This window comes from Nomascus leucogenys, chromosome 1a (genome assembly GCF_006542625.1).
Source record: "Nomascus leucogenys isolate Asia chromosome 1a, Asia_NLE_v1, whole genome shotgun sequence".
In the NCBI taxonomy this organism is placed as follows: Eukaryota; Metazoa; Chordata; class Mammalia; order Primates; family Hylobatidae; genus Nomascus; species Nomascus leucogenys.
The window spans coordinates 76,258,906-76,281,668 of NC_044381.1; the positions used below are offsets into that span (position 1 = coordinate 76,258,906).

The window sequence follows — 22,763 nt, forward strand, 5'->3', positions numbered from 1 at the left end:
CTGGGCTAGATGATCTTCAGGGATGCTCTCAGTTTCCAAGTGCTGCTAATATAGGGTGTTCACTTTCGGTAGACCAATAGAACTTCTGTTGTTTTTGACTTGGTCCTTTGGGGAGTATTTACTAAGCAGACACTGTAGTACATGCTCTAGCTGAGGGTCACGATGACTCAGAATCCTTGTCCTCCAGGTGTTGCAATAATCGGTGCAGCCACTTCCCTCAGCCTGGCCGCATCCAGATAAGCAGAGTGATTACAGAGGTACCTTAAGTGAAGGCAGCGGGTTGAGGGTGCTTTGGAGGCATGAGGAACAATTGGCCCCTATTAGAGGAAGCTTCTCTTTTGGAAAAGAAGTTGTTTGAGCTATGGCTTAAGAGGGTGGGGTAAACTTAGGTGCATAGAGGGAGGTTATCCCAGGCATACAAGACAACCTGGGCCCAGGCCTCTGAGGAAGGAAAACCAGTCAGGCTGGCAGACTGGACCTGGTAAGATGAAATGTGCCTGTTGGCACAGTGCCCTGTGGGTACTGTGCAGATGCAGCTGCCAGCGAGAGAGGGGGCAGGGATGAGAACAGGCTGGCAGAGTAGCATCCCTGGTGACTGTGCTCAGAGCAGACATAGCTCGGGCCTGCTCTGGGTGAAGGAGACGGATTTGCAGACAGCTTGGAAAGGTGCCTCTCATAAGTATCTTTCAGATCATTTATCAGTAATGCTGTGAGGACTCTCCCTTCTTTTTTTTAATCACAATACTGCCATAGAAAGTAGTTGAATTAATTAATTAAAGACATACCTCTAATAAAAATTAAAGTCACAATGTCTAATTTTTTGTTTTCAATAAATTAAGGAGCATGTGAGGTTTTTTTTTTTTTTTTTTTAATGTAGGGAGTAGGGGGCAGTATTAAAAAAAAAAAAATCTACTGATTGAACTTTTTCTCCCAGCCCCAGAGGGTCCATGGTCATTATGATGGCCCTAAAGCCTGGCTCTGACCCCTGCTTCTGAGACAGGTCAGAGCAAGGCCTGGGGTGGGGGCTTCCAGGGAAATTTTGTGTTGTTGCTTTATTAAAGGATAGTTTTGCTGAAATCACTCTATCCCTTGGGTCATATACACTGTATCACACTTTCTATAGGAGAGGGGCTATAGAAGCCTCCCCTACCCTTGGAGGTGATGTAATATTGTAAGAAAATAGTGGGGGGCAGAGCTTCACCTGGCCAAATATATATGTGTTCTAATTGTGCTTTACACAAATTAATTATATTGTTCGAAGGTATCAAAGATGAATATTTATGAAATTATACATTAATGAAACACTTTCAAATGCCTTTCCGGTCCCCACACTGAACACAGATACACTCACTTTCCAGGCTAAAGTACTGGAATCATGGCAATTTCTTCCAATCAGTGCCAGCTCCATAATTGATGAGTTTTCACTTCTGTTATTTCATTTGAGTGTAGTGATGATGTAGATATTGCCCTCTTACAAAAAAAAAATCAATAAACTGAGGTCCAGAGCAACATGCCATGGTTAAGAACCAAATCAGTGGTAGAGCTGAGTCAGAACCCATAAACTGTGACGACTACGCGCCCGCTTGTGAACATCTCTGCCAATGCAAGAAAATAAGGGAGACTCTAGTTTAAGTCAATTGGTATACAACATAGTTATTACCAAGACTCTGGAGTCAGTCAGGCAGATCTGAGTTCAAATTCTGGCTCTGTCACTGGTCAGCACTACTTCAGGGCAAGTAATATATCCCTCCAAACCTTAATTTATATGTTTGTATAATGGGAATAGTGATCCCTCACTCATAGGGATGTTGTGAGCTTTAAATAAAAATGTGCATCTGGCAATGATTAAATTAACTATTAACATTAGATTTGAATCATCTGTGTTCATTGCTGTGATAATGGGGAATATGGATAATTAACAAGAGACTAATTCCCCTACAGGCCTGTTCACAAAAACCAATATGGTATGGACAAGAGAAAAATGGTAGAAGATTATGGTGCCAAATGCTACAGCCAAAATTCTACTGACCCGTATCCCACAGTTTAAGAAGTAAATAGACTTGGCTGAGAGGGAAAGAAAAAAATCAAGGCACCAGAATTCTAAGCATGGAATATTGACAAGTAGAGTCTCTTGTTTTCACTCACAAACCCTTAGAATTCAGTTTGCCCCCATTATGTGTTTAACTTCTATTAATTTTATCCAAATCCAAATCTGCTTGCTTTCTAAAGCCTGAAAGAGAAATCACGTAGATCAAGTACTTAGATTGTTGGTAAATTGCTATTCGCAAATATGCGTGTGCACATGGGCATGGCTTTGGCATGGTGGGAGGAAGGGCAGGGACACTAGAGTATAACAAAATGTTTTAGAACAAGTTTTGATGTGTTTGCCATTCTGATTTATTAAATTTAAGGCATGTGAAATACGAGACAAGGTGTGTCTCATGTCTGTATTTGAAGCCTGCACTGACATTATTCATTTCCTGTGTTTAAGGAGCTGGAGTATCAGAAGTCTCAGCCCCCACAGCCCGGAGATAAGTTTGTGTCTGTTGTCAGCCAGTTCATCACAGTAGCCAGCTTCAGCTTCTCTGATGTTGAAGACCTTCTAGCAGAAGCTAAAGACCTGGTAAGTTTCCCCCTTGTGCACTGAGTGTTGTTTGACCGGGCTGGGCTTCAGCATGATACTTTGTTATTATTCTGGGGGGGGGGGGGGGATAGCAGGAGTGAGATCCAAACTTCGTGGTGCAGGAAATAGAGTAGTAGATAATTAATTACTTTCCAGATTCCATTGTTTTGTGTGACATAGGTGTATTTTCATTTCCAAGACTGATTAATCTGAACACACCCTTTTTGTCTGACTGGCCTATGTTGCCTTCCTTGAAGGCTCTGAATGGTATAAGACCAGCAAATACTTTGACAGTTTTCTCTTGGTTGAAATTGGCTTGAAGTACTTATCTCTGGGAACCAGAAAAGAGTAGATGATGAAAACCAGGGGCAGAATCAAATGTGCAATCAGGTGTTACTAAAGCCATGTGCCTAAATTACCTCTATGTTGTAATATGCTCATCTGAGATACAGCCTTGGAGGACAGGATACTACCTGTATAAATCTCCAGCAGAACTTGCTAAAAGAGATGCATTTTAATTCAGAGTCTCATTACAAGAGGTACTTTTTTTTAGTAAGACATTTATTTTTATGATTTCTGCTATTTCACATTTTGTGTTCCCTCAGAAGAGAAATTTTTGTTGGTTAATAACCATGACCTCTTAGCTCCTCAGCTTCACCTCACTCCTCTCTGTCTCAGGTTGTTTCCTCTTCCAAAATGCATTCACATTCATATACAAGACATGTACACAGTCTCTCATTTTCTCTCCTCTTCTCGTTCTTTATAAATGATATTAACACTGTTCCCCACCCCATTAGTTCTTTTACTCTACCCACCTCTCAGTTGCCACAACACTCTTTTGCTTTTACTTGAGTCTTTTGTTTCGAAACTTCTGTAAATGGATGTCGTTTTTCTCTGGTCACCTGTTTGGTCGTAGATATGGATGATTGTTTATGTAAATGTACACACATACCAGTTAAAGTTCAGAAGTAGGCTGTTCACATGCATTAGCTAATCTCAGCATTAAACCTTCTCTCTAACCTTATAAAATAAATGGCAATCTATGTTCAAATGGCTGCTGTCAGAGGTCCAACCTCTGATATCCCACAGTGGAAATCAGTCAACTGATGTCAGCAACCATCATTCAGACCTCCACTGTGAAAGAGCCCCCATCCATGTTTTATGTATGCCTCACCACTTTAGAGTTTGTGCTTCATAAAGGAAGAGACTCCCCCTGTTCTGATATCCCGCCTGAGCAATATAGCACCTACTTCATCAAGGGGCTCAAACATTTTTGTGTGTGAACTGGCTATTGTCAGCTTGTTCATCACAGTAGCCAGCGTCACGCTTCTCTGATGTTGAAGATCTTCTAGCAGAACATAAAGACCTGGTAAATTTCCCCCTTGCACACTGACTGGGGTGTGTGTGTGTGTAGGGGGTGGAACTTTAGATTTCTAAGATTTTGATAGAATTCCTTGATAAAAAGATCACTCGGGATGGCTTGAAGTACGTGAACTTGAATGTTTTAGAAATCCAATTGTAGACTGTCTATTGCTATTTTGTTCATACCAGAGCTTTTAATAAGTTAGCGTATAAAACCATGGAGCAAGCTAGAGCACTATATATGGCGTCTGAAGAATGTTAGGTTTTTGCCCAAAGAACTCTTTTCTAATAGAATATTTCTAAAACATTGAAAACAACTCCTCAGTGAAGACAGAAATGGTAAAAAGGACACTCTTATTACAAGTTTAAAGCTATGAAATAGTAACTGTAACATATATATAAATATAAGCCAGTACTTGTTTTATTTAAAAATAAATGTTGAAAATATTTAAGGTAGATAGTATTACTGAGATATGAGAAGAACCTAACAATATAACAAAGGCAAGTAAAGCAATAAAAATAAAACCAGTTATAAGCTGTTTGGGGGCACTGCGTAAACACAGCATGGTCTAAATACGAAGAAAACTTAAAATCTGGAAAACATTAAGTAGTTGATTGGGTGTAGGGAAAAATGTATTTGACTGTGAAGCTAGGAACACTATCCTTAGTAGCTTAGGAGTAATAGCATTAGATTCTTACAGAAGGAAGTATAATTTTAACAAACAATTTGACATTGGATATTATTTGGGTAGTTATAATAATGCTAAGACTATTGAAAACATACTATCTTGAGTTATGGAGATAACCCCTGGAAGAACTAAAAAGAGACTGGATATACTATTGTTACTGTATACATATATTTTTATCTAACTTTAAAAATTTCTTGGTATTTTGCATTTTGGCCATTTAAAAAGACTGACACTGGGGCATGGTGGCATGTACCTATAGTCCCAGCTACTCAGGAGGCTGTGGCAGGAGGATCACTTGTGCCTAGGTGTTTGAGTCCAGCCTGGGCAATGTAACATTGCAATACCCCATATCTTTTTTAAAAAAAAAAAAAAAAAAAAAAAAACTTTTTTAAAGATTGGCATTGAAAGGAGTTCTAAAGCAAAGAATTTGGAATAAAATTGTATTCTCAGTCATACACTTAAAGATTGGCATTGAAAGGAGTTCTAAAGCAAAGAATTTGGAATAAAATTGTATTCTCAGTCATACACTTTGGGTTGCATTAAAGATTCCATACTCAGTTGCTGTTTTCTCGTTGAGACCCTGAAAATATCTGAACAATAGCAGCATTATTTATGATTGGGAAAAGCAGCTAAGAGGCACTGGCTTCCATTTGCTTTCTATATTGACCATATGGCACCAGTAAATGACATTAAACTACTTCAAAGAAAAGTTAAAAGTACAAGTTTCCCTCCCCCTGGTGAGTTTGCTATTAGTTTTATGTCTAGGGTGCTGTGCCCTACAATATTTTGTTTTTACTACTGTTTAGTTAATAAGAAGTCATAGGAGGTCATCATATATGTTAAGCTCAAATGAGGTAGACAGGAATAAGTGGTTTCAAAAGCTGAGGAGTATTACAATTTTTACTTTAGAAATGATTAATAGACGGCTGGGCGCAGTGGCTCACGCCTGTAATCCCAGCACTTTGGGAGGCCGAGGCGGGTGGATCACGAGGTCAGGAGATCGAGACCACAGTGAAACCCCGTCTCTACTAAAAATACAAAAAATTAGTCCGGCGTGGTGGCGGGCACCTGTGGTCCCAGCTACTCCGGAGGCTCAGGCAGGAGAATGGCGTGAACCTGGGAGGCGGAGCTTGCAGTGAGGTGAGATCGTGCCACTGCACTCCAGCCTGGGCGACAGAGCAAGACTCCATCTCAAAAAAAAAAAAAAAAAAAAGATTAATAGACATGTTCAGTAGCTGAAGATAAATATAGGCTCACTAAAATCCATCAGTTGTATTTGACTCAGCCGGGTACAGCAGCACATGCCTATAGTCCCAGCTACTTGTGAGGCTTAAAAGGAAGGATTGCCCAGGAGTTTGGGGCTGTATTTTGCTGTGATCATACCTTTGAATAGCCACTAAACTCCAGCCTGGGTAACAGGTAAGACCCCATCTATTAAAAAAAAAAAAAAAACTAATAACATATGCATTCCAGCCTGGGCAACATGTAAGACCCCATCTCTTAAAACAAAAACAAAAATAAAACAAAAAAAAACTGCTGGGTGTGGTGGCTCACACCTGTAATCCCAGTACTTTGGGAGGCCAAGGTGGGCAGATCACCTGAGGTCAGGAGTTTGAGACCAGCCTGGCCAACATGGTAAAATCCTGACTCTACTAAAAATACAGAAATAAGCCAGGCATGGTGGTATGTGCCTGTAATCCCAGCTACTTGGGAGGTTGAGGCTGGAGAATCGCTTGAACCCAAGAGGCAGAGGTTGCAGTGAGCTGGGATCATGCCACTGCACTCCAGCCTGGGTGGTGGTGAAACTCCATCTCCAAAAAAAATAAATAAAAATAAATGAGCAAACAAAACTTATGTTTGACTCAATCTGGGCTTTAGTCTTTCTAAAGTTATTTATATTTGATTATGGAATTCTCATGAAACATTGACTTCTTAAAACCATCTTTTTCCTAGTTTACTAAAGCAGTGAAGCACTTTGGGGAAGAGGCTGGCAAAATACAACCAGATGAGTTCTTTGGCATTTTTGATCAATTTCTTCAAGCTGTGTCAGAAGCCAAACAAGAAAACGAAAATATGAGAAAGAAAAAGGAGGAAGAAGAACGTCGAGCTCGCATGGAAGCTCAGGTGAGAGGATGATTAATTGATCAATTCCACTTCCTAGAAGTTCTATGGCTGCAGCCCAGCCAAAGGTATTTAGAGAGTACTCCGACCTGGCAGGAAGGAAGGCTTCAGTGTACTCTCTAGAATGCCGTGGGACTTTACATTGCTGGTGTTTCTCTTGGGCTATTTAACAGTGAATATTCAAAGCCTTAAAAAAAAAAAAAAATCTATCCACATCCTTTGCTCTGGAATTCCATTTCTTAGCAATTATTTTAAAGAAATAATCATAAATTTACACAAAAAAGGGCAGCATTCTTTATAATAGCACCAAGCTAAAGACAACCTAAATGTTTCCCAATAGGGCATGAGTTCTAAATGATATAACAGCTATATAATGGAATATTAATGCAGTCCTTAAAAGACATGTATTCAAAGAATAATGATACAGAAAAGTTTACAAAGTGATTTCTACATGAAATCTTTTTCTGTTTTGTTTTTTAAGATGTGTTAATACATACAGAAAATAATAGTGGTGTGATAACCCTCTATCTAAAAAGTTCACAGTAGTAGAATTAAAGATGTTTCCCCCACCTTCCTTTTATCTGAATTATCCAAATTGTCTACCATGTGTATGTATTAGTTGGCTTTTAATAACAGTAACTGTTGTGTATCAGGTTTCAGGCTTCCACAGTAGACACAAGCTAAGCCTTTGATATGAGGAAAATGGCCTGATGACCATTTGCTTTGGTTATTTGGGGTCTATGTACTAGTGATACCTTTTTTTAATTTTCATTAGCAAAAACACAAATTGCCTCAATTGCTCTTATTTTAACTAGAATATCATGCAGTTTACCTAGAATCTAGGTGGTGAGGGTCTAACCACAAGGGAGTGGTGGTTGTTTGTTGTCCATTGCTCCTGCAATGGAGACCCCATGTTCCAATTACCCCTTTCTTGTGATATCCAGAGGGGTTATAGGATGAGCATAGCTTGGTGTCTGGAGCATTACCATATTTCACAGAATTCACCTCTACTGAAAACAAAATGCAACATTTTGACATGTCTCAAAGAGGTTATTTCTTTCTATTTGCAGCTCAAAGAACAACGTGAAAGGGAACGTAAAATGAGAAAAGCTAAAGAGAATAGTGAAGAAAGCGGAGAGTTTGATGACCTTGTTTCAGCTTTACGCTCAGGAGAAGTGTTTGATAAAGACCTTTCTAAATTGAAACGGAATCGCAAACGCATTACCAACCAGATGACTGACAGCAGCAGAGAGAGACCAATCACAAAACTTAATTTCTAATTTTCCATGAATACTTTTTTTTAGAAAGCTCACTAGCGGCCCTCTGAAGTGACTAGAACGTTTCATTACACTGCCTTGCAATGCAAACAGTGGCAATTTTTTCCTTCATCTGTGAGTGAATGCGTGAATGTGTGTGTATGTAAATGTATGTGTGTATATATTAAAAAATGTATATAGATGTCTGAGTGTTGTCTGGAGACCTATACGTATGGTTAAAAAGATTTATGTTAATGTATGTGCTCCAAAACCTTTCGTGTATGTATTCACATTGAGTGTGGCCAATTTTCTTTGCCCGAACGCCATGACTGTTCAGAAGCACAATACTATCTCCTGAAAGAGATGACAGAGACATTCCCTAGATTCAAAGGAAAAACAGAAGAAAAAAAACCAAAAAAAGGCTTGCAAAATATTTTATGGTTTCCAAGCTTGATATCCTTTGAAATTATTTTCATTGATGGAACTGGAGTTGGAAAAATATAGATTTAAAATGGTTTTTGATAGCTGACATTGTGATGTTGATGTATCACATCAGTGATAGGACCAGCTTCGAATTTCTGACATTGATATGGGGATACAGTCTGTAAGTGTTTATTGAGAACATCTTGCACACAATTTGGATTATGTAGAATGTCAATCAGAATTGTTTGTATATTTAAAAGTTGGACATCAATTTTTTCCCCTGATTTCATCAAGTTATCTCTGCCAAGTGCTCTTGATAATTTCTTCAGATTTTTGGAAAAAAAACACTATATAAATGCAATCCATGCTTTTTTTAAAGAACAACATTGCCAGAGTATGCTTGTTCTAACAATATAGATATATAAACCTTAAAAATAAAATATCTCACCCAAGACTTAAAGGAAGAATTCTCTGAAGGGATAAAGAAAGATTACTAAAAAGAAAAAAAAAAAAAATTAATGGGGTGCCTTTTTGTTATAGTTTCTATTTTCTGTTTTGTAGGACAAGCTGCATTTTCTGTAAATATAGGTCTGGACTAAAGGATACATAAAGAATGCACAAAATGTCAACATCAGCAGAGATGCCCAGATCTATTTATCTCTAAGTATATTTGAAGTGATTGCTGTTTATATGTTGTCATTTTAAAATTGTGTGTCAGTAAAGCTACCTGTAAAATTTCAGTCCAAAAAAATAAATAAAGCTCTCAGGGAGACATGAATAAAAACAATGAACATTAGAAAATAAAATATAGATGCTTACCATTAACCTACCAACTCTTAATATCCTTAAATTATGTGATATATAAAGAGGACTGTTACTTTTTTACTTTTTTTTTTTTTTTTTTTGGCTTTGCTTTATTTATTTGTAGTTGGGGGCTAACGTCTTCTCTTTTCTTTCTATCGATCCTGTTGTGGTTGGGTTTCCTGTGGAGAGAGTAGTTTGTCCTGTTGCACTAGAACATTACTCACTAAATTGAGTTTTTCAGTCAATTCACAAATATTTATTAAGTTCCTACTATGTACCAGGCATAATAGGGCTACAATGGTAAGCAAGACAGAGTCCCTGCCCCCAAAGAGTTTATATTCTAATGGGGATATTAAGGGATGAATAGAATACCAATGTGTGCACTGTACAGGAATCATACTATTTAAAAATAATTTGTATAAACTATAATGCTTAGCACAGATGGCGAGGTATCTGCGCTATGTGAAAGCTGTGAAATAGTGCTCTAAGAGTTGAGTTGTCAAGAGCTGTGGTTTTACATCTTTTCCTCATTGCAAATTTAGTGACTTTCTACACACTATATGGAAATAAATGACTAGCAAATAAAACAGTCATAAATACAAAGCAGAGGTTGCACTCCTCCCCAATCCCGAGTTAACCCAGGTCTGCAATAACACCATTTTAAAGGTGCAGATAGAGACTTGGCTCAAAAAGGCTTGGAGATGAGGAAGATTGGAATATAATGATGGTTTTGTCTGTTCCTTAACTAAAGTGCCTCTATGTATATTCTTTTCTATTTGTAGCAGGATAAATTTGGTCTGGCTCAGTTTTGGAACTGTATTTTGAAAATGGCTTTGTCTTACAGTTTAAGGAATAGACAGGTGGAGGGAAAGTCACATAAAGGAGCAAGTTTGTGTAGCTGTCCCTCTTGCCCCTTTTAATCATCCTCCTTTGATATGGCCATCCTGGTGGGCCTCTTTTGCCATTTCCATTTTTGGTTTCTTTCCCCAAAAACTGTGTGCAGGTAATTCCATGTGCCATTGTTGAAAAGAAAAAACAAAACAAAAAAACTACTTTTTAGATTGGTGCTGGTGTAAGTAGCCACTTTTCTCTCTTGGGTGTGTATTTTAAACTTTTTTTGTTTGTTTTTTTAAATTAATGCCAAAAAGAAAATGCGTAATTTGTAAACTTAATTATATGTCTTGTATCTTATTAGCTTAGTAGTTGGAACCACTTAGTCTTTAGGTGCAAGACTGTTGTTAGATAGTACTGAGAAAAAAAAAATGTATGTGTTATGAGACTGTACATTTTTTTAAAAATAGCAATATGCAATAAAGAGATGAATTCATTGGGTGTACATATATGCTTTCTATGAATTATTAAAACAGTGTCATCAAACTTCTTTGCAGTTTCCACCGTTGAATTTCAATTTTGCAAATTGTTCACTGAATCAGAAATATATACCTGTTTTTAAACTTGTACTTACTGGACCTAGAAGAACATAGTTTTCTATTATGGCAGCATTCAGTATGTTCAAGTTATCATATGCCACCTCTTTCTATACTTGGTTTATGTATGAGTTATACAATTTCTTGTTGTAACTCGTGTGGTAGGGCTACTGGTGAAATTATTCAACTGGAGTAGAGAAAATAATCTCTGGTCTCTAGAGTCAAAACCTTTTTTGTTTTGAGGCATTTTTTTCTTATTAAAAATTAATTTGATATGGGTCCGTATGGGAAATGGCACCCATACAGATCAAGAAATTTGTTTATCAGTATCCTCTGAAAGTTGAAACTTTCCCTTTGTCCTACATCACATTTGCTGCCTAGCCATCCTTAGCTCAATTTAATTTCACGTTGGAAAAAAACTGCCCCAGTGACTGATAAAATACCCAAGCAGTCCAAACACATTCTTCTTATCTTTGGAATGAACTCATGATGTTCTTGTAATAGCTGACCATCTTGTTTTTTTATCAACTCACTGCATGACTTTATAGTAACAACGTTCTGTGGAGCTGACACTCAGATAGGAGAGACCCTTTTGCATGTTAGACAAATGTTATATTCCCACCCACAAACTCAGCCACTGCCTATTTGTATATTTGGGTATGGAATTATGTACAGAACCACCTAGATCCTCAGTTGACCTTGGTGTATTAATAGAAAGGGGGGGAAATGTGAAATTTTCAGATCATATGCTTCAGTGTCTTCAGTTTCCCCAAAACAATGATCACTGAAGGAAATGTGCTTCTGACAGAGGTGTGAAGTTACGTGATCCATCTAGAACTTTGCCTCTTTTCTATAACCTAATGTGGGTTTTTTGTTAGGCAAGGGATAACCTTTATTAAAATACTGTGCTTTCGACACAATTACAGTCGTGTCATTTAACAAGGACACATTCTGAGAAATTGTGCCAATAGGTGATTTCATTGTTGTGCATACATCATAGAGTATACTTACACAAATCTAGATAGCATAGCCAACTACACACCTAGGCTATATGGTATACAAAGCCTATTGCTCCTAGGCTACAAACTACACAGCATGTTACTGCACTGAATAGCGTAGGCAATTTTAACAATGATATTTGTGTATCTAAACATATCTATAGAAAAGATACAGTAAAAATACCATATAAAACATTGAAGATGGTGCATCTATATGGGGCACTTACCATGAATGGAGCTTGCAGAACTAGAAGTTGCTCCAGGTTAGTCAGTGAGTGGTGAGTGAATGTGAAGGCCTAGGACATACGCTACTGTGGGCTTTATCAACATTGTACATCTATGCTAGACTAAATTTATTTTTTAAATTCTTTAATAAAACTTAGCTTACTATAACTTTTACTTTATTAACTTACTTGTTTTGATTTATAATAACCTTAAAACACAGCTGTACAAAGGTATTTTCTTCACATCCTTACTCTATTAGCTTTTTTTTGTTTTTAACTTTAACTTTTTAAACTTTTTTTTTGTTAAAAACTAAGACACATTAGCCTATGCCTACATGGGGTCAGGATCATCAGTGAGACTGTCTGCACCTACGCATCTTGTCCCACTGGAAGGCTTCAGGAGCGATAACCCGCACGGAGCTGTCATCCGTGATAACAGTGCTTCTGGAGTACCTCCTGAAGGACCTGCCTGAGGTTGTTTTACAGTTAACTTTAAAAAAAATGAGTAGACTTCAAAATAACATATTTGTAGTAAATAAACTAGTAACACATATCATTGTCAAGTATTATATACTGTTCATGTGGATGTGCTATAGTTTTATAAAACGGACAGCTCAGTAGCTTGTTTTATGCCAGCATCACCTCAAACACATGAGTAATGCAATGCACTACAGCGTCACTATGTGATGGGGAATTTTTCAGCTCCATTGTAATTTTATGAGACCACCGCCATATATGCAGTTCATGGTTGATTAAAATGTCATTATGTGATGCGTTACTGTGTTCAAAAGGCTGAGTTCTGGAAGGTCAAACTTGTGTTTTTGTTTTTTAATAACATCAGCTGTTTCCTATCAAGTGGAAAACCTAAATTTAGCAACTTCCAAGGCTTTAACAGCTACTTGATACCATTTAGTTCCATAAACAATATCTTTGAGAACCACTGGACTATAGAGAGAATTAGATTCAGGGGTCTAGGGCTTCTCACATGGGGTGTTTATAAACCACCACTGTGTTATGTGCTTATTTTCTGTGTGGTCTATATACTGTTTTAAGTCTCTATATCCCTGTTGCCCCTATTGATAATAACTGAAGTCTAAAAACCTGTTGAGCCTATAATTAAGAGATGACTTAAAATCTGAATTCTTTTTTATTATTATTTTTATTTTTAAAATGTTTTCCGAGACAGTGCCTCACTATATTGCCCAGGCTGTTCTCAGACTCCTGGCTTCAAGCAATCCTCCAACCTTGGCCTCCCAAAGTGCTGGAATTACAAGCGTGGGCAATCGTGTCCTGCCTATGAATTATTTATGTTTGAGAAAATTTGGGGCCCATGGAGGAACAAGTTTCTTGTTTATAAGGATTTTGTGTTTTCCATAGCAAATACCAATCAGAATTATTTTTTATCTGAATCCTGTGGAAAATGTCAGACCTGCCCTTTGGTCTCTTCCCTAACATGCTTTTATCTACTGTAATCAACTGCATGTTTCCATGGTATCAAACAAACATATGAGCACAGGACTGCGCCCCAGGGTTTTCAGACAAAGGAGATCCTTATTTGTATCAAACCTTAATATGTTTTCGTTTTTCGTGGGAAAAAATTACTACGTTTGATTTTTTTCTACTTTGTTTGAATAAAGCATTTGTTTTTTCTGATTCTCTTGCTCTTTTGCTGGGAGAAGGAAGAAAGGAAATGGTTTAATGGTACTGATTTCAGTATCATTATCCCATCTCATTCGGACCCATTATGGTCATATGAGGACGCTTCTGGGCAAAGGAATCTGCAATCCCTCATGTAATCATGAGCATTTCTTGTTAATATCCTCACCATCACTTCCAGCGTAGGAAACCTTTCCTAAGTTAAATTAAGTTGAGGACTACCCTGACTCTTCTAGGATGGGACGAGGTATCTGAAGAGATGACTGTGATGCTGAGCAAGGACACGGGAAGACAAAAACAGGGGAGGAGCCTGTAATCCCAGCATTTTGGGAGGCCTAAACAGGCGGATCATGAGGTCAGGAGATCGAGACCATCCTGGCTAACAGGGTGAAACCCCGTCTCCACTAAAAATACAAAAAAATTAGCTGGGCATGGTGGAGGGAGGCTGTAGTCCCAGCTACTTGGGAGGCTGAGGCAGGAGAATGGCGTGAACCCGGGAGGCGGAGCTTGCAGTGAGCTGAGATCACGCCACTGCACTCCAGCCTGGGCAACAGAGCGAGACTCTGTCCCCCCCAAAAAAAAAAAACGGGAGGAAAGGAGTGACTACCAGCAGCTTAGGAAAATCAGTTTGCCAGATACAAAGTTAATACATAAAAGTCTATTGTTTTCCTATTTACCAGCAAATAAAAAGTAGAATTGAAAATTAAACATACAATACCATTCATATGAGCACACCACCAAAATGAAATACTTAGGTATAAATCTAACAAAATATATACAAGATCTATATGAGGAAAACAACAAACCTCTAATGGGAGAAATCAAGGAAGAGCCAAGTAAATGGTGAGACAGTTCATATTCATGGATAGGAAGATACGATATTGTCAAGATCTTTTCAACTTAACCTATAGATTCAATGCAATTCCAAGAAAATCCCAGCAAGTTACTTTGTCTTCATTGACAAACTGATTCTAAAGTTTATATAAATAGGCAAAAGATACAGAAAAGCCAACACAACATCAAAGGAAAAGAGCAAAGTTGGGGAACTGATTCTACCCTACTTCAAGACATAGTATAAAACTACAGTTATCAAGACAGTGTGGTAGTGGTGAAAAAATAGAATAATAATATAACCCACAAATAGAACCACATAAATATAATTGATTTTTTTACAAAGGAGCAAAGGTAAGACAATGGAGCAAATATAGTCTTCAAAAAATAATACTGGACCAACTGAACATCCATATGCAAACACAATAAAGCTAGACAAAGGCCTCACATTCTTTACAAAAAATTAACTCAAAATGGATCACAGACTAAAACAAAATGACAAAACTCCTGGAGATAAGAGAAAATTGAAAATTTAGATGACACTGGCAATGTCATCTATGGTTTGACAATGACTTTTTAGATGCAGTGCCAAATGCACAATCCATGAAAGAATTGATAAGCTGGACTTCATTAAACTTTTATGGCCTGCAAAAGACACGGTCAAGAAAATGATAAAACAAGCCACAGACTTAAAAAAATATTTGCTAAAGACATACCAGGTAAAGGACTGTCATCCAAAATATACAAAAGACTCTTGAAACTCAATGAGAACCCAACTCAATTTTTTAAAATGGGCCAAAGATCTGAACAGCCTCCTCACCAAAGAAGATATACAGATGGCAAATAAGCATATGGAAATATGCTCCACATTATATGTCATCAAGGAAAGGCATATTAAAACAACAAGATGTCACTACATACTCATTAGAGTGGCCAAAACCAAGTACAGTGACAACAACAAACGCCAGAGAGGATGTGCAGCCACAGGAACTCTCATTCATTACTAGTAAGAATGCAAAATGGTACAGCTACTTTAAAAGACAGTTTGGAAGTTTCCTATCAAACTAAACATACTCTTACTATACAATCCAGCAATTTATTCAAATGGGTTGAAAATTCATGTCAACACAAACGTGCACATAGATGTTTATAGCAGCTTTATTAATAATTGCCAAAACTTGGAAGCAACCAAAATGTCTTTCAGTAGGTGAACTGATAAACTGTGGTACATCTAGACAATGGAATATTATTCAGTGCTAAAAAGAAATGACCTATCAAGCCGTGAAAAGACATGGGAGTCTTAAATGCATCTTACCAAGTGAAAGAAACCAATATGGAAAGGCTACATAGTGTATGATTCCACTCTGGAAAGGGAAAACTAGGGAGGCAGGGAAAATATTAGTGGTTACCAGGGGTCAGGAGGAGGAAGAGGTGAGTATGAAGAGCGCAGAGGACTTTCAGGGCAGTGAAAATACTCTCTACATGTCATCTTACATTCGTCCAAACCCATAAAATATATAATACCAAGAGAGAACCCTGATGTAAACTATGAACTCTGGGTGATAATGAGGTGTTGGTGTCGGTCCATCAATTGTAACAAATAGACGGCTGTGGTTGGGATGTTGATAACAGGGGAGGCTGCACATGTATGGGGGCGGGAGGTATGTGGGAAATCTCTGTACTGTCTGTTCAGTTTTACTATGACCCTAAAACTGCTCTAAAATATAAAGCCTACTTAAGAAAGAAAAGTCCCAATATACATAGCCAAGAAACCTTCCCACCCAATCAGGCCAAGTCATCCTACTCCTTTGCACATACCCGCTGCCTCAGGTAAACTCCCTCTGGTAACTTTTCATGCTTTCGACTTTTCCATTTTATTCACATCTGGATATATCTCGATAAAACAGCTCTATGGGATGGCTTTTCACAATACTTCCTTGGACTTCCATGTAGACTGCCACCATTCAAGACATCAGCCCCATCCCTAAAACGCTCTGATTAACTCTTAGGCTAATAGGACCTTAATATTCATATCTTAACTCTTGAGGATCCAGAGGGCAGAAATAAGGAGGGCTTGTCACTAGTGAACTAGTCACTCTCAGGCAGTTCAGATGATAAGCCTTTTGGATTTCCAGTTTAAGATAATTTTTGCAAGTTGACTGTCATTAGAAGGCTCACAGGAAAAGACTTCGCTCCCTCCTTCTCGACCTCCTTCCTTCCCGACCTCCCTTTCTTCCTTCCCTCAAACCACCTTCATTAGTTACTCTCCCATCAGAAGACCTCATTATTAGGAATTCTCTTAAAATGCCTTTTACAGAAAACAGTCCTCTCTTTCTGCCTTGAATGTGAGCTATTTGACCCTGAAGAGCAGCAGCTGTTCAGTGGCCTGACATTTTTATGGCTGGTGAGTTCACACTAAAAGCTGGCTTCCAATGTCTGCTAGAGGCACTGCTAGGAGAGGGTCATGCAGGCCCTACTATCTTACCCGGCTCACTGCTAAAGAATTAATGCAATAGGGAGAGAATCCTCTATCACGTAATGCTTGTAGGACAATTGGCATTGACTTCTCCCCCACTGGACTGTGTAAAGGAGACCCTGACCAATCCGGAAACTATCTACAGCCATTAAAGTACACACCACAAAAGGTGGCTCCCAAATTCCCATCTGCCTATTCTGTTGTCTTGCACCAATAGCTAAGCAACACACTAGGACCCAAGTTCCAGAGTTGTCTATATTGCTATCAGACATGAGCTGTGACCCTCGGTCAGTCTCCCACATATCTTTGCTTCACACTTTAGAAGCTGGACAGAGCAGCCCTAAAACTTCCCACTGAAGGATGCTATAGCCCTGCCTCTGAGGTTCTCAGTCCTTAGTTGCTGGGAATTTACTGCAGCCAACTCATTAACGAGAATTAAACAAACTGTTCTCATCATACTGTTTATCAGTTACAGCCAAGAACTCGGGCCTCTTGCCCTGGCTGTTTGGGAAGGGGAAAGGTGGAAGGGCAATTGCTTAGAGCACATTACATTACAGCAGTAATGAGGCTCATTCCAGGGTTTCCTTTTACTAGGTAGCTGTGGTAACGCTGATCCTCGGGGACTCATCTGGGCTGCACTAAAACCACAATGCATTGATTTAGTCATAAAATCAATGTATAACATTAACATGGCTTTACCCTGTAGAGGCCGTTGTGGTGACCTAGGAAGAGTGTGGTTGGAAGAGGAGGAAGGAACAAATCAAACTAAATGGATGGGCCCACTGCTGTCCTCACTGGCGTGAACACAGCTGGAGTGTTGTGTTCTCATGGATACCGTGTTCTAAGAGCAGCGCTGACAAATAAAAGTGCATCCTGGTGAGGAGGTTTATAGACGGACCCAGAAGCATCTACTGACAAGAAACTTTTAGCCTGCAAAATAAATTATTACAAAGATATAGCAGCTGTTCTCAAATATTCGAAAAGAAAGAAAACGTATTCTGTATTTCACCAGAAGCCAGGGTGAGAATCAATGGGTAAAAGTCACCAACCAATTGATTTCATTTTTTCAACCCGTAGAGAAATTTCAAACTCCTAAAATTAGCGATTGAACAGGCTGCCTAATAAGATACTGAGTACCCTTTTCCTTAGAGACATCCACATCTCTAGACTGGATGCCCAAGACGGGGTGACCATCTATCACATTAGGGATGTTGTCCAAAGTTCAGGGCTATGTAGAAGTTTGAATACACAGTTTTTAAAAAAATCTTTTTATTTGTAAATAATTTCAAACTCACAAAAAATTTCAAAAATAAAAATAGCATAACAAACACCTTTTACTTTTCCAGATACACTTTTTTGTTCTGTAGATAAAACTGACTTTTAAACTTGTATTCATTTACTTCATCATCTGTTCTCTTGCTCTTCCTTTGTGTGTACGTGTACACATAATTTTTTTCTGAACCATTTGAAAGTTACATACATCACGGCTCTCAATTCCTAAATACTTCAGTGTACTCTTCCTAAGAATAAAGATATGCTCTTATACAACTTCAGGACATGTATCAACTTCATAAATTTATATTGATACATTTATCTAATCATACCATCCATGTTCCAATTATGTCAATTGATATACTAATGCATATTCTTCATAGCATTTCCCCTGCTCTACAAAAAAATCGAATCAAAATCAGGTATTGCATTTAGTTGTCATATTTCTGTAACCTCTCATGCTCTCTAGGCTTTGTCTTTCATGATATTGACATTTTTGAATTATAGTCCAATGTAGGCAGAATGGCCTCCCAAAAATGTTCATGTCCTAATCCCCAGAACCTGTGAATGTATTACCTTATATGGCAAAGAGGACGTTGCAGATGTGACAAAGTTAAGGATTTTGAGAAAGGAAGATTAATTATCCTGGATTATCCAGGTGGGCCCAGTGTAATCACAAGGAGCCTTACGAGAAAGAGACAGGAGAGTCAGAGGGAGAGAGGGAGAGAAGGAGACCTGAGGATGGAAACAGAGGTGAGAATAATGTGAGTGCTGTCTTTGAAGATGTGAAGGGGACCACGAGCCAAGGAATACAAATCCTCCCTCCCGTCTTTTTTTAAACTCTAATTTTCCTTGTTTAGTGCTTGTCTGATGTTTCATTAGTTTGAAGTTACACATTCTCAGCTGGAATACAGCATAGGTGGTATCAGGGTGTCCTATCTTGGGACACACAATTTTCATCTGTCTCCCTTGGGTGATATAAATTTTGATCACTCCGTCAAGGTGTTGCCCAATTTCTTTTGTGTAGATTTACATGATTTTTTTCTTACAATTAACACGTGGTCTGCTCCTCACCTAAAATTTATCCTAGATTTAGCATCCACTGATGATTCTTGTCCAAACCAATCTTTACTATGATGGCTGCAAATGATGATTGTTCAGCTCCAACACTCTCTCCACAATTACCAGTTGGTCCTCAGCATTCTACAGTAAGCGAGTTCCCGCTCACCTCCTTCATTAATTAATTTACCTATTATGAGTACGGGCTCATGAATTCCTCAGATCGTGAATTTCTCCCCCAGGAGTTTATAATTCATTCATGTTATTAATTATTTTATGCTCAAATACTTCCAGATTTGAGCAGGCAGAGCCCTTTCAAGCTTTTTCCTGTCCTGTGTCCTCATAATATGCCCCCATCTTTAGAAAAGCATTTTCTCACTGTCTGGCATAACAAAAGGTTCCAGGTTTATCTTATAACTACCCTGCCACAGGGTAGTGGAGTCAGCCACTTCTCCAAGGAACTCTGATGCCTTTTAGTGGAAAATGGTATTAAAGATCAAGATTAACTTTGCTTCTAACATATTCCACAGAGGGAGAAAATGTATATATGTAGATACACACATAACATAACACACAAATATAACCACATACATATATACATGCACATACACATACACACGTTTTAGGAATGATGAGTTCACATCGATACCTCAAATTCTACCCCATCCCTACAGCATTCTTCCTTGCCTTACCCCATTCCATATTTGTATGTTCCTTCTTTCACAGCGAGAATCCTAACTCTCAGCACATCGACACATGTACTCATTTGCTCAGTTCTATATTAATCTAAAAGAGTTTCAAAATTGTTTCCTGTGTAACAGTACTAAAAATTAACCTACCAAAAAAAGTTCAGAATTTGCTCATACTTCTTCCCCCTTCTGCATCCCCTCCCCACATCCCACTCTGGTCCAGAACAAGGATTATATAATTAAAAACTGTTCATAAGTTACTTGGATTTGTTCTTTCTTCTTTGTCCTCCCTCTTCAGTATGGTTATAGTAACCATAAAAAAAATGCACTTAGATTAATTTGCTTCCATTTTCTTTCAGATTTAGTCAGGTTTTGCCTCCTAATTCTTACTGATTTTTTTAATTTTTAATTTTTGCAGGCACATGTAGGTGTATGTACTTATGGGGTATTTGAGATATTCTGATACAGGCATACAATACATAATAATCACATCAGGATAAATGAGGTATCCATCACCTGAAGCATGTATCCTTCCTTTGTGCTACAAACAATCGAATTATACTTTTAGTTATTTTTAAATGTACAATTAAATTATTGTTGACAGTAGTCACCCTGGTGTGCTATCAAATACTAGATCTTATTCATTCTATCTAATTATATTTTTGTATCCATTAGCCATCCCCACTCCTCTCCCCTCAGACTACCCTCCCCAACCTCTGGTGACCAGCATACTACTCTCTATCTCCAAAATGTGGCTGCTTTATTTTACTTAACATAATGACCTCCACTTCATCCATGTTGTTGCAAATGACATGGCCATTTCATGGCTGAATAGTACTCCAATGTGTATATGTACCACATTTTATTTTTTGAGACAGAATCTTGCTGTTGCCCAGGCTAGAGTGCAGTGGCATGTCGTCAGCTCACTGCAATCTCCACCTCCCAGGTTCAAGTCATTCTGCTGCCCTAGCCTCCCAGGTAGCTGGGATTACAGGTGCCCGCCACTGCGCCTGGCTTATTTTTTTTATTTTTAGTAGAGACGGGGGTTCCCCATGTTGGCCAGGCTGGTCTTGAACTCCTGACCTCGTGATCCACCAGCCTCAGCCTCCCAAAGTGCTGGGATTACAGGCGTGAGCCACCGCTACTGGCCACATTTTCTTTATCCATTCATCTATTGATGGATACTTAGGTTGATTCCACGTCTTGGCTATTGTGAACAGTGCTGCAATAAACGTGGAAGTGCAGATATCTCTTTGATATACTGATTTCCCTTCTCTTGGGTATATACTTTGCAGTGGGATTGCTGGATCATATAGTGGTTCAATTTTTGTTTTTTTGAGGAAGATCTATACTGTTTACCATAGTGAGTGTGCTAATTTTCATTCCCACCAACAGTATACGAGGGTTCCCTTTTCTCCAAATTCTCGCCAGCATTCATTACTGCATGCATTTTGGATGTAAGCCATTTTAACTGGGGTGAGATAATATCTCACTGCAGTTTTGATTTGTATTTTTCTTATGATCAATGATGTTCAGCACTTTTCCATATACCTGTTTGCCATTTGTATGCCTTCTTTTGAGAAATGTCTATTCATATCTTTTGCCCATGTTTTAATCAGATTATTAGATTTTTTCCTATGGAGTTGTTTGAACTTCTTATATATCTTGTTTATTAATCCATTGTTGGATGGATAGTTTGCAAATATTTTCTCCCATTCTGTGGATTGTTACTTCATTTTGTTGATTATTTCCTTTGCTGTGCAGAAGCTTTTTAACTTGATGTGATTGATCCTATTTGTCCATTTTTGCTTTGGTTGCCTGTGCTTGTGGGGTATTACTCAAGAAATCTTTGCTCAGACCAATGTCCTGGAAAGTTTTCCCAATGTTTTATTTTAGTGGTTTCATAGTTTGAGGTCTTAGATTTAAGTCTTTAATCAATTTTGATTTGTGTATATGGCAAGAGAGAAGAGTCTAGTTTTATTCTTCTGCTTATGAATATACAGTTTTCCCAGCACCACTGATTGATGAGATGGTCCTTTCCCTAATATATGTTCTTGGCATCTTTGTCGAAAATGAGTTCAATGTAGATGTATGTATTTGTTTCTGGGTTCTCTATTCTGTTCTGTTTTTATGTGTCTATTTTTATGTCAGTACCATGCTGCTTTGGTTACCTGAGCTCTGTAGTATAATTTGAAGTCAGGGAAAGTGATTCCTCCAGTTTTGTTCTTTTTATTCAGGATAGCTTTGGCTATTCTGGGTCTTTTGTGGTTCCATATAAATTTTAGGATTATTTTTTCCATTTCTGTGAGGAATGCCATTGGTATTTTGAAAGGGATTGCATTGAGTCTGTAGATTACTTAGGGTAGTTTGGACATTTTAACAATATTGATTCTTCCAATCCATGAACATGGAATCTTTCCTTTTGTGTGTGTGTGTGTGTGTGCACTCCTCAATTTCTTTCATCAATGTTTTACAGTTTTCACCATAGAGATCTTTAATTTCTTTGGTTAATTTCTAGGTATTTAATTGTATTTGTAGCTATTGTAAATGGGATTATTTTCTTGATATCTTTTCAGATTGTTTGCTGTTAGCATATGTAAGCACTACTGATTTTGTATGTTGATTTTATATCCTGCAACTTTACTGTATCTATCAGTTCTAATAGTCTTTTCATTGTATCTTTAGGTTTTTCCAAATATAAGATCATATTATCTGCAAAAAGGATGATTTGACTTCTTCCTTTCCAATTTGAATGCCCCTTCTTTTTTTGTTGTTGTTGGATTGCTCTAGCTAGAACTTCCAGTACTATGCTGAATAACAATGGTTAAAGTGGACATTCTTGTCGTGTTCCAG

At 38.1% G+C, this 22,763-nt stretch overlaps 1 protein-coding gene across 3 annotated transcripts in view; it reads left to right on the forward strand.

Annotated features, from left to right (window-relative positions):
* The window catches only part of DAAM1 (dishevelled associated activator of morphogenesis 1), a 183,118-nt gene extending 172,502 nt beyond the window's left edge, over nt 1-10,616 (forward strand). For all 3 annotated transcript variants that reach the window (XR_004029715.1, XM_030811404.1, XM_030811410.1), the window contains 3 exons: nt 2,492-2,623; nt 6,628-6,798; nt 7,866-10,616. Coding sequence is in view for 2 of the 3 variants with exons in the window: in XM_030811404.1 (XP_030667264.1) it covers nt 2,492-2,623; nt 6,628-6,798; nt 7,866-8,075 (513 nt within the window). In the remaining variant the exon portion in view is untranslated. The remainder of the gene's footprint in view (nt 1-2,491; nt 2,624-6,627; nt 6,799-7,865) is intronic.
* Nucleotides 10,617-22,763: the final 12,147 nt, after the last annotated feature.